Source organism: Orbicella franksi, chromosome 14, assembly GCF_964199315.1.
Source record: "Orbicella franksi chromosome 14, jaOrbFran1.1, whole genome shotgun sequence".
In the NCBI taxonomy this organism is placed as follows: Eukaryota; Metazoa; Cnidaria; class Anthozoa; order Scleractinia; family Merulinidae; genus Orbicella; species Orbicella franksi.
Window position 1 is genome coordinate 19,084,119 of NC_138158.1, and position 13,200 is coordinate 19,097,318.

Below are 13,200 nucleotides of genomic sequence, written 5' to 3' on the forward strand. Positions count from 1 at the left end.
GGCGACTGATTATCTGTACTGAACAAGCAAACATTTAAATAAGCCCTTTTCCTAATACTTTAACTTCTGAATAGACTAAAAATCACGAGATAAGTATATATTTTTCGACAAACGCGATCGCAGCTTTATGTCACGCACCACCATAGCTCTGAAATTCAAATTGCGCTGGTTTCCAGACGAAAATGATGACGTCACGTGCAAGCCAAGAATAAAATAACTAAGCTGTAAAAATCAGAATAAAATTACGAATAATAAGACCTTAAAATTTCCGGAAATGTTTTGTTGATGGTAGACAACCTGAAACTAATGTTAAATAACTCATGAAACAACTGCTTTCGGTCAAATTCACACTAGAGGCGGTAACCCCGTCCGACACCGGCTTCTCATCCCAGTGTAATAACGGGACGGGACTAGTTATTCGCCGGAAACTGAGTCAACAGGTTTTGGCTCTAACAGGATGAGGAAACGGACGAGGTCCGTCACGAATTAGCTCTTGTATGGTTTTCTGGTCAAATTTCGCAGGGAAATTACACCGATAAGACTACAACTAGGACGAGAGCAACGCACCTCGGGATAGCAAAATGGCGCCTAAATACAGGTAAGGTTATGAGTGAATGGAGAAACAACATTTTTAGCTTGTGCAGCTTATTGTCGACACTACGGTGAATTAGAGTATACCGTAAACTGCCGCTTAGAAGCCCTCCGCTCGTAAGTCCTCCCCCCCATCTTTGGGTCCGTCTACCTGTAACCCAAAAATTACATCCGGTTATAAGCCCTCCCCCCCCCCCCCCCTCCCGCCTACCGGATATAAGCCCCACTCTTGCTTTCCTTGTTTTGAATTCGTTTTATTATGATGTTTTCAAGCCTAATTACCAGTGAATAAAGAACCTATTCCATCAACATGTGTAGCTTTAGCTCGTTTCGAAACGGTTCATTTATTCCAGTTATAAGCCCTCTCGGATATAAGCCCCCTCGGATATAAGTCCATCCAAAAGCCCTTACGAAGTTGTACAAGCCCAGGGCTTATAACCCGCAGTTTACGGTATTCACAGTGAAATGACGATGCATGTACGAACACTAATTTAATGTAAAAAATATAACAATGAGAATAAAAGTAAGCTGTTTAAAAAACGATTTCTAACAATAACAAATAATTAACTACAGAGGAATAGTTTAAAAGGTATCACGCATCTAGCGGTACATATGCAACAATTAGAGCATGGATCTCATAAAAAACAAATGTGATTGTAACATAGATCCATGTACTGGTAAAATCTATTTACACTTCGAAACGTTGCCTCGTTAAGAAAGTATATGTCTACTCCTTTAGCGACTAAGTAACGTCGTTAAAACTATGAATATTTTTGTGCCGTAGTTGGGTTACTCATGCAAAGTTTAGAAAATCTCCTGGTCTCTCCCCACGGTCTCTTTCCACAATGAAACGCCTTCTTTGCACAGTTTTGTCACATATGACAGTGTTAGTTGCTTAACAAGTGATTACAAATAATATCACGTATAATACCCTCCTCAATACCTATACTACTTACTTCTCCAACCTTGTGGTGCTTGCCCCCTCCGTGCTCCCCCTGGGTAATAATCGTGTTCTCCTGGGTACGAGCGTGCGGTACTTTGGCTGTCGTAAGATTGCCCATACCGCTGACTATGGGCGGGCGCAGCCTGACTGTGTCTACCTTCCCCGCTACTGGGTGGCTGGTGACGGGAAGAGTCAAAGGAATGCCCGTGATTGCGGCCGTGGGTCTCTTGTTTTCTGTAAGAAGGTCCATGGTCATAGTTCCTCTTTGGAGGCCCTGAACCATACGCCCCATATGACTTGCTTCCTCTTTCATGACCCTGATGAGGTCGAAGATCATTGGACCTCATTGGAGGCCCTGAATCATAAGTCCCGTGTGCCTTGTCTGGTCTTCCGCATCCTTGAGATCTCTGTCCCTGAGATTGTCCATAGTCATTAAATGACCTAACTGGAGCCCTGTGGGCTCCTAGCGGAGGTCCTCGAAAGGGTACATTATTTGATGTGCCACGAACCCCTCTTGTAGGATAGTTCCCTTGGAATCCTCTATGACGGTCACTGTGGCCGGGATGTTGCCCTCGAGGGCCACCCTGCAAAGACATGACAGGGCCTGGATGGTAACTTCGGGGTTTCCTATCGACGAAAGATTGGCTCCCACTTGATCCCCAGGGTTTTCTTCTATTCTCGTTTTCCTTGTACTCTTTTCCGGCCCTTTGAAACTCGGCCACAAGGCGCTCAGAAGTGGCTTTGTCTTCTTCAATGAACCACACATCATCGAAAATCTCGCCAACTTCCGGCAAAACAAAATTCGCTTTCATCTCAAGCACTGCAGACTCTGGCACAATCTTCCCGTCTTCTTTTTCCGTTTTTGCAGTGCGCTCTTTCAACACCTCATCCGTGGTCACAACCACTACAGCAATCCGTCGGTAACCATGGAAGTTGCTCATCTTTCTCCTTCGTGCACTGAAGTACACATTGGTCTGGTCAAGGATATAGTTACGATTCTTCCTCTCTGCAATTTTGAACATCTTGTTCAAGGTATCAGTTGCTTGCTTGATGAGGGCGTCCCAGCGGCCTTGGTAGTTTCGTTTCCGCATCAAACCCATCACTTTCATCTTGTCCATGATCATATTGGTCCCAAGAATGCAGTACTTCTTCTCTGGATGGTCGTTGGCGTACTTCGTCGCGCAAACGGTCTTACCAGCTCCTGGTAACCCCACCATCATGATAATTTCACATTCATGTCTGGAGGCTGGCCCAACTGACCCTCGTTCTAAATTCTGAGGTGACACCCTCGAAATCAAGCTAAAACCCTGGAGAGGTGGTGAGTAGGGCTCACGCTGGCCAAAGTTGATTGCAAGGCTCATGTTCCTGACAGTAACATGAGGAAAGAAAGTCTGTCCATTTGATTCTGCACCAAGACGAAAAGCCACACCCAGGCACCTTCCATTTTTGGTAAAAAGAACAACCCTTGGATCAGAGTCCAGGTCTATACAGCAACAAATAATGTCGCCAGTAGAATAAGGTTCGCCATAATCAAAAAACTTATTGTTTACAGAAACTTTCCCTGTACCACCATAACCATATGACAAGGTGTCTTCTCCTACCTGCAAATTAATTCAAAAAGATTTCAATTCTTTTGCTAATGAGACAGAAATTCTACGTCATCCCAGGAAAAAATAAAAGAGTTTTAAAAAAGATGTGTACAGTCGAACCGCTATTAAACGACCACCCTTGGAGAAGTGGAAGGTGGCTGCTTAAGAGAGATTGGCCAGTTAATAGAGGTTGGTGTACCCTGAACATTTTTTTACCATCAGGATCTCTGCTTAGTAAACATGGAATCACATCAGCACAATCATGGCAAATGTGTGTCTCCGTGTTTTACTAGTCGTCCCTTTCTATTCAGAACTCTTATCTATCATCACCTTTTCCAAAATGAAGCCAAACTACATATATTAATTTTTGGGTGGCTGTTTAAAGTGCCTATGAAGTAAAAAATAATTGCTGCTGATCTGCAAGGTTTTTCAGAGTAAAGAAGAATGGCGTTTTCGTTTTAGAGATATTCACGTTTCTGTATTTTGAGTGATGACGTCATAGGTGGTTCCACAAAAACAGTTTAACAATCAATCAAGAATATCTCTAGAAATGTTAGAGCAGTGTTCTTTAAACTTGGCACCAGAAATGTACATCACAAAAGAAACAAAATGACACCCATTGTGCTGTCGCCATGACAACAGTTGTGCCGCTGGTCCTGATTTAATTAAAAAGAAAAATTCCCAGATTTTATCTTAAACAACGATCATTCACTCCCAACAATCCGATGGGGAGAGTCAAGACAATATGGGAACCGTGTGTGTTCCAAGCAACACCCTCTGTCCCTCCTCAAAGGGTTGCAAATGGGCATATTTGGATTTTCACAGAAAGAGACTGGAGCCAAAAGTGTTGCCATGGTAACAACACAGAAAGTGTCATTCTGTTTCTTTTGTGATGTACATTTCTGGTGCCAAGCTTGAAGAACACTGCTCCAATATTTCTAGAGATATTCTTGATTCAGTGTTTTACTGTTCAAGTGGAATGATTTATGATGTCATCACTTTCCTCATTTGCATAATACAAAAATGTAAAGATCTCTAGAACGAAAAAAGATATTTCAAACAGGTAAACACCACTCTTCTTTACTTTGAAAAGCCTTTCAAATAAGCAGCAATCATTTTTTACTTCATGGGCACTTTAATAGGGGTAAAGGCAATAGGACAATCCTCATCAGGACTACGAAAAGGTGGCCACGACCGCTTCATAGAGGTGGCTAGAAAATAAAGGTTTCATTTACAGTATTTTACTGACAGTGATTTTGAGACTTTGATAACTGGCCACTTATTAAGGGGTGGCTACTTAGTAGGTGGCCTCTTAATAGCAAGAGGTTTGACAGTTGTGATTTAAAGTTGGTCTCTTCCAACATGCTTATGAGAGGTAGCTGCATTGGGTTCAACTTTGTGTCCTTGTGGGTGGTACAGCTTGAAGGATCCAAGAGCAACTAAGCTTCACTAACCTGAAGGTTTGCTCTGTCCACAGACCAACCTACCCTCACAACATGAGGATTAGTTTCTGTTTCTGGCATTGTTACTGGAAGTTTTTCCAGTACACGAACTTCAAAGCAGACCTGTAGATGGCACAAAAGTATTTGACAAATGTATGTTAGAGTTTTCATGTCACAACTAAAGTATCCAAGATTGTAACTGGTAAGTGAAAGTGACTCTGTCTTTTCATATAAATCATATTTTTAGACAGGGCTTACTATTGGAGTTCTACACAAATTAATGTGGTTTCAACAGATGTGTCAGATGTATTAGTCTGGTGCCACAGCAACGAGTGAAATTAGATGGACAGAAGTATTTATGTCAAAACAGATGTCCCCCACCATGTTACATCTGGGTTATAATATTATTATTCGAAATACTCGGGAAAAGAATTTTCCCAGCCCCCAACAGGAGTTGAACCCATACCTTCCAGAATACCAGTAAGGTCATGGGTTTGACTCCCGTTGGGGGCTCGGAAAATTCTTTTTGCTAGTACTTTGACTTGAGAACGCTTGTCCGTTATTTACACTTTAGCCAAGTCACCAATCTACTTATCATAATATTATTATTGACCAAGCCTGAGGTGAAAATTGCAGGATATTGGCCAAGTTCTTCTTTGCTTGACTGAGATTGGGTCAAGGTCCATAAACATGCAAACAAAGATGAGACAAATATCAAGCAATCTTGACTGAACAAGTTTGGTCAAAATGGATTTTAATATATAATAAAGAACACCAAAGAGAATTTTTCTTGCAGGATAAAGCACATAATCTTGAGCGGACAAAATAATTAATGTAGCAGGATTAATGAGCGTGGCCAATCAGGTCATCGTCACCCAACCTTCAAAGTGAACTGGTTGCGTCCTTGTGGTTCCAGTAAAATGCTTTGATCGCTTAGTAAGTGAGGATGTTTGTAGTGGAATTCAAGAAGAGATGCCACTGGAATATACAATGAACTGCAAGTATTTATACAAATTTGTCTCAAGAAATCAATGTGCGATCCATGGAAAAACAGGGAAAGCAAAACTAATACATAATTTTTATCTTTAGTAGAGTCTGTGGGGTACCATGTGATGAACCTAAAGGTCGCTGGCTGAAAGGTGGTGGTATCAATGTACAACTTTTGTACATGTTTTGCTCTTCAAGTCACGGTTGATTGTGTTTGACAAATTTTCAATTGATCATTGATTAAAAAATTGATGTCATGTGAAGTATATATGAAATAATTCATATTTGAACTGCGGTAGTAGATGAAAGTGAAATATGATCATCGCAGTAAATTTTCCAATTTAAGCAACTGGAAAGAAGAAGCCTGAAAAAAAATCAAGGCTTCAACGGGATTCGAACCCCGTCGGGTTCGAATCCCGTTGAAGCCTTGATTTTTTTCAGGCTTCTTCTTTCCAGTTGCTTAAATTGGAAAATTTACTGCGATGATCATACTTCACTTTCATCTACTACCGCAGTTCAAATATGAATTATTTCATATATACTTCACATCATTTCACTCACGGGAAGATATGAACTCAATTAATTGACCTCGCTCCCAATGTGTGGCTTCATAACTCAGTTGGTAGAGCATCGCACCAGTATCGCGGAGGTCACGGGTTCGAATCCCGTTGAAGCCTTGATTTTTTTCAGGCTTCTTCTTTCCAGTTGCTTAAATTGGAAAATTTACTGCGATGATCATACTTCACTTTCAAATTGATGTCAGTTTTTCATGTGTCTGTTCTGTTATAGATCATTAATTTCAGTAATAAACTATTGTTGTTGTCAAAGTAGTTGTAGATCCATGAGGCCATAGCCAAGTGGATCCACAGACCACTTTGACAATGTCATGATGAAATCCATAGTCAATAACAGGGCAGATGCATGAAAAACTGACGTCAACTTGTTCTTTTAGACTACTATAATAATAACAAATTGTCAAATTGTCCACTCTCGCTTGTTCGTCTTGTCAACTTTGCATAAATTATAAATTCATGTGTCTGTCCTCTTATCAACAATGAAAATTAGCCAATGAGCACGCAAGAATTTCTTCAGTTATTGTAGCATTTCCAATTGATCATCAATCAATTTCACCGATTTCTTGAGAGGCACCTACAGTGTACATCTCAGGGTGCGTTCCTTTGGGGTGATCTGGATCAGGATCAGTGATCCAAGATCTGTCTGGATCATAGTGCATCAAAGGAACCGATGAATCCACTCTGGACATGGACTCGTCGGTTTCTTTGATGCACCATCATCCAGACAGATCTTGGATCACTGATCCTGATCCAGATCACTCCAAAGGAATGCACCCTTATAAATGTACCAACGTTTTATTGTATCGTACCTTGCCAGTTCGAATACCGTGAGTCGCCCTCGCTCCAGCCCACATATATTCAAACCCATCCTTGTGCAAACTCGATCCTGTTACACCGTCAGGCTCAATAACAAAGTTCAAATCACTGTTGTAGTCGTCCAAAACAACGCGAGGTTGAGAACCATACGAACTAGGTGCAGCAGTTGTAGCCGGCCTATTGTCCATGATACTGGCTATACGATTCGTGCTGACCGCAGTTTTGATTGTATTATTGTCGAGACGTACAAAACCTGTAGTTTTATGATATTACTTCCGCTACATTCGAGATCCAAGATGGCGGCCCCACGTAAAATAATCCCATGAAGCATTGAGAGCATTGACCAATGAAAACGCCGAATTGTTGAAATTTGACAACAAACGACACTAAAAAACACAGACAGAAGCGTTTGATTGTCAAATTCGAGCTGTATTTGAGCATTTTGAAACCTTCCTAAAGCATGAGCGAGTTTTCTACCCCCGTTAGCCAAAGAAGTGGACGCCGGTTGTGCGACGAAGGCGCAATATCCTCCTTGGGCCGTGAAAAAGGTGAACAAGAAGGCACGATCGGGAATAAGCGAGAGACTGACTTTGGAAGCCAGCATTTTAAAACAACTCCAAGACCCTAACATTGTCGGCTTTCGCGCCATTTCTGGCACTGTATAGTAGATGGCGAACTTTGCCTTGCGATGGAAGACTGCCAGAAAGCTCTGGAAGACATCATCGAAGAGAAAGCATTTCTTAAGAAAGATTTTTAAGAGCAAATTCCCACAAAAATCAAAATTCAAATTCACTCGTCTTTTGCATATAGCTAGCCCCTAGCAAGAGTGCAAACAGGCTGTAGTTTTTTCGTTGAAATAGCTTTACCTTGAAAAACGATATTTTCGATTAATAACCTTCAGACTCAATTTCATGCAATTTAGCGAGTCCCAACTGGGCTGAAAATCGGCTGAAAATCGACCATTTTCATTCGATTCGCATTTCGCAACCATTGAGCGCAGAAAAGTTGTGATACAAACAGCTTATCGCAGAACTATTTCTTGTCTAAAAAAGGACAATTTCAAGAATATTGGATTAATCTAATTATTTGTTATCCCATTTTTTTTCACTTTTATGTGAACGTTCAGCGTAACGTGACATATGACACATACCATTACATAATGACCGAATTTGACCATCCGAAACGTGACTCTGGCCTTAAAGCATACGGAGGTGTTATGTTACTACGGTTTGAATTTATGAAGGCTGGTATGGGAATGCAACGGTTTTGCTTGAAAAGTCAATTATTCTCATATTTTGTGAATAAAATCTACTTACCCTGTTGCTGTGTTGTATTCTTTGTTGTTTGCCAGCTCCTTACGCCGATCTAACGCGATTTCGGCGAGTTATCGTTTTGTGGGTTTCCACTTAAGGAACGATAACTCGCCGAAATCGCGTTAGATCGGCGTAAGGAGCTGGCAAACAACAAAGAATACAACACAGCAACAGGGTAAGAAGATTCTATTCACAAAATATGAGAATCATTGACTTTTCAAGCAAAACCGTTGCATTCCCATACAAACCTTTACAAATTCAAACCGTTGTAACACAACACCTCCATATGCTTTAAGGGAAGAGTCACGTTTCGGATGGTCAAATTCGGTCATTATGTAATGGTATATACCATATGTCACGTTACGGTGAACGTTCGCATAAAAGTGAAAAAAAAAAAAAAAAAGGATAACATTGAGAGCTTGGGCAGCCTGTGGAGTTTTCTCCAAAATTGAGTTAGTCAGTCGGTGAAACTGAAGAATTGTCATTTTGACCATGTGCCATGTCTCGGAATTCCACAAGATTTTAGATTCTAACTATACTGGGACAGGTGTTTCAATACATGTAAAGTTTAGTTTGGGCAAATGATTAGATACTCGTGCAAAAAATATTCAAAATCCTTCACAAAAGACACAAAATCACGCCAGCAGCTACAGAGTGCGTGACCAAAAGTATCATCAGCATATCAGTTCGAAACGTCAGCATTACCAAGCAGTATAAATTACATACACATAAAAATAGCATGTTCACTTACTTCGGTTTGTAGTATCCTGGATCTTGCAAGCTGATTCTTTCCCTGCATTTCTTGTCAGTGTACTGATATCCGACTTTGAAGGAAAACAATTACTGTCTCAAGTCCCATCCTTGTATCATTGTATCTGTGTTATTTGCGTCGTTTGATTAAGCCAGCAGTAACTGGTAAAGCGTTATTCCACGTGTGACTTTCGGGTTTCCATTTTGAAGACGTTTGAAAGGCATCCATTTTGACTGAAAATGTTTATCCGAGACCGGTGCGTTGCAACGTATTTTACATGGGGGTGACGGTGGGGATTTCAGAGCTTTAAACAGAGTTACTTTTCTTTGTTTGAATTTTAAGCCACAAAGACCTTGTTAGTGTGTAGCATTTTGTCGCTTTACCTAAGAAAGGAGGCCCTGAATTAGAACTAACATCGAGATATTGGAAAATTCTAACGCTTTTTCTTTCGGAAATAATCCCCGCTTTACCCCTACCTTGTGTGCAAACACTTTTGCTGGAAAATTGCAAATAAGAAGACGCGGAGCGATCGAAGATGGCGGCTTATTTGTTATTGCTAATTACTGGGGATTTCTGCCTGAAAGCAGGTTGAATGATTGTAACGAACAACAAAACGGAACTTGGTAATATTGAGCGATTTGGGGGATTCAGATTCACCAGACGAATGCGTACAGGTTCTACAAAGCTAATGAAACACCGTTGAAATGGCAGGATGGGAATGTTGTTTGATACGGTCAAGACATGATAACGTAGCTAAGGTAAACATATTTATATTGTTTTATGCTTAAGTTGTGCTGATATTCCGGTGATATTTCGAATTGAAGTGATTTAATGACAAAAACAATGGTAGCACTTTTGGTCACGTATTCGACTGCTGGCGTTATTTTAATTTTTTGTGTGTGATTTGAATAATTTTTTGACGAGTGCCTAATCATTTGCCCAAACTAAACTTGACATATATTGAAAGACCTATCCTATTATAGTTAGAATCTAAAATCTTTTGGAATTCCGAGACATGGCACATGGTCAAAATGACAGTTTTTCTCACCGACTGACGAAGTCATCGTTGGAGAACACTTTGGTTTTGTTTACCGCCAAATAGTTGAATTAATCCAATATTCTTGAGACTTGGCTCTTTTGGACAAGGAACAGTTCTGCATTAAGTTTTTTTGCGCTCAATAGTTGCGAAATGCGAATCGAAAGAAAATGGTGGATTTTCAGCCCAGTTAGCACTCGTTAGATTGATGTCTGGACGTGAAATCGATAATGTCCTTTTTCTCGGAAATACCAAGATATTTGAAGAAAAAATCTCAGTACATAGCGTTTTTACTTTTACTAAGGCCTACTTATATGCGACAGTTGGGCAAATTCGATTTTTCAAGCCTTACCGGCCGAACTATTTTTGACTTTTGTGTACATTTGCTCTTAACTGTTGCTTGGTCACTTTTCAGAATTCCTTTACTTTTCCCTAACTTATGAAAATAAAACTTTCTTGACCAAATAGTTAATACAAAATGTCACAGCTATTAGCAGCTTCTAGCCGTTCAACTTACAACCGTCCTTTCCACCTGAAAAGTTCTTGTTAAAACGATTTTGAAAACCGTTACATTAAGACTGACACGTTTTCAACAAAAGTTCCTTCGTCATTAAGGAAGAACATCATTGAGATCACAGTGATCCCAAATGTTTCTTCCATCCTTCACAGCCGTGCTAAATTACTTTAATTTCCCCGACTTTTCTTCCAAAATATCAATTTTCCCTGACTCAAAATAAAATTCCCTGACTTTGAATTTTTTTTTTTCCTGACCATTTCCTGACCTGTGGGAACCCTGAATTTTCCTTTATCCTCTCTCAGCCAATCTCGTTCCGAAGGGGCCGCTCTGGAAACGGGACTGGCATATCGTTTAGATACTGCAAAATGAAAAAATAATGAAAAAGCAGATTCAAGAACAGAACTGCCAGCAGAAAAATGTTTCGACCGAGCTTTGTAACCGTCCACAAATGTGACGGTCGAGACCTGGGTTCCACTTCACCAAAAATGGCGGTGGGTCTCCCCTGTGCCGAGAGGTCTCGGGAATAATTTGCACCACTTATTTGGTTCGCTAAACTAGTGTCTCTTCTCACAGCTGTTTCTCCACGAAGTGTCGCATGGTCATACAAAATAATGCCTATTACTAGCTAAAATATACATCCATGGTCAAAGATGTGTTCTTCTGCTTGTTCAAGGGTGTTCATTACATTACTTGAAATAGACTAAAAATGTTAGTGCCTCAACTTCTTGGTTAGTTCTTACGGAAGATAAATAGGGTATGTGCGGCACTCAAGGTAAGGTTTTTCAGCCGTTTTTGTCGTACCATGATAGCCGCTTCGATCTTTCTTAGATAACTCAACTACAAAAGATCGAAGTGACTCCGCTAGCTGAGCAGAATATTTTGATCTGAAATGGGGTATACGCAAGCTTGTTCCCAGGATTTCTCTTCTTTTCCTGCCCCCGGGGCCCGTTTCTCGAAGGTCCCGAAAAGTTTTCGCACCTGGAAAGCCGTAGCAAAATCTCCAACCTTATGATTACAGAGCTGTTTTATTCACCGTATTCTTAATATGAACAGAGGTTCTCTTCACACAAGGAGTTTCACGTGTATACACCTCTCTGTTGTTAGATACAGATTATCTAAAGATGACTTTGTGGGCCCGAAAAGTTTCCGGGGCTTTCGAGAAACGGGCCCCTGGAGCGGGAGAGAGAAGTGAGACCCAGGAACGACGCTGGTCTGTGAGCAGGCTCGTGTGGGGTACCGCGCGCGAGCGATGAAGCGCAAACACGTGTCGGTGAGCGCCGACTTGTTCCCTCGCGTTTGCCTGCTCCCAAGGTAAACGAAATCCACTTCTTTCTCATCATCGCAAAGATTGAACCATCGCTGAACTTTGGCCTCTTACAACCGTTTATTAATATAACTTCTATAGTAAATTAAACGATTGGCGTCTCTTCGACAAATATGTGAAACGCGAAACACTACATGCGATTTGAACGGAGTTGCTCCATTTACAGAAAAAGAGAAAAAAACCCGGAAATTCCGCATGGGATGTTAATGGAAAGTAGCACAACTTATTGCTTTTGTCCAGTACAAAAATTCCGAGAAAACGCTCTGTCATATCAACAGAGGGAAATGGTTATGAAACTCGACAAAGTTGTTTGTTGTATGTTTTCGTTCTCTTTTTTGGCCTTGACCGTGAACAAAACACAATGGTTGTCTACTACTGACTGAGAAACTAACCAATCGAAACGTTTAGGTTTGCTCTTTTGATGTTTGCCGGGCTTCATAACCATTCCCCGCTATTAACTATGGTTCTGTAGCAACGTCGGGCCGTAGTAGTCACGTTCACGTTGGGCCGTTCCGATTAGGAACTCGTGTTGCCCGTTTTGTATCGTTTGCACCAGTTTCGAGCCGTTCGACTTTTACGGCCTTACGCCTCAACCAAAATGGCGAGTTCTTAGGGGAAGTCCGAATGGAACACGATCTTCCTGTACGGAATTTCTCAACCGAAATTTCCGGAATTGTTTTGTTGATGGTAGACAACCTGAAACTAAATGTTGAATGACTCATGAAACAACTGTTCTAACTTACAATGGGTGGGTTCACACTAGAGGCGGTAGACCCGTTCGAGACGGGTTTCCTGTCCCAGCGTAATAACGGGACGGGACTGGTTATTCGCGGGACACGCTACCCCTAACCCTAACCCGTCTGAGCCTGCAATGGGTTTTGGCTTTAACTGAATGAGAAACCGGACGAGGTCCGTCACGAATAAGCACTTGTACGGTTTTCTGGTCAAGTTTCGCAGGGTGGGACTGGAACTAGGACGAGAGCAAAGTACCATGGGATAACAAAACCGCGCCTAAATAGAGGTAAGGTATGGATGAATGAAGAAACAAAATTTTTAGCTTGTGCAGCTTATTGTCGACACTACAGAAAATTAGAGTATACCGCAAAATGCCGCTTGTAAGCCCTCCTCTTGTAAGCTTCCCCCTCCCCTCACAGGCCCGTCTACCTGTAAACCAAAATTTACATCCGGCTATAAGCCCCTCCCCCGGATATAAGCCCCCCTCTAGCTTTCCTTGTTTTGAATTCATTGTAATTACCAGTACCCTGCGAGCAGAGTCTCCTTCGATCGAAGGAGACTCGTTTCGAAACTGTTTTTTT

General features: G+C 41.3%; 1 protein-coding gene across 1 annotated transcript; it reads right to left on the bottom strand.

The window, feature by feature from the left end:
- Positions 1-800: 800 nt before the first annotated feature.
- LOC145467158 (heterogeneous nuclear ribonucleoprotein U-like protein 1) lies at positions 801-10,509 on the bottom strand. Its single transcript, XM_081450708.1, has 3 exons — positions 6,937-10,509; positions 4,578-4,688; positions 801-3,135 (listed from the first exon to the last, which is right to left on the bottom strand). Exons 1-3 carry the CDS (start codon positions 7,129-7,131, stop codon positions 1,540-1,542), a joined length of 1,902 nt encoding a protein of 633 aa, XP_081306834.1. The 5' UTR covers positions 7,132-10,509; the 3' UTR covers positions 801-1,539.
- Positions 10,510-13,200: the final 2,691 nt, after the last annotated feature.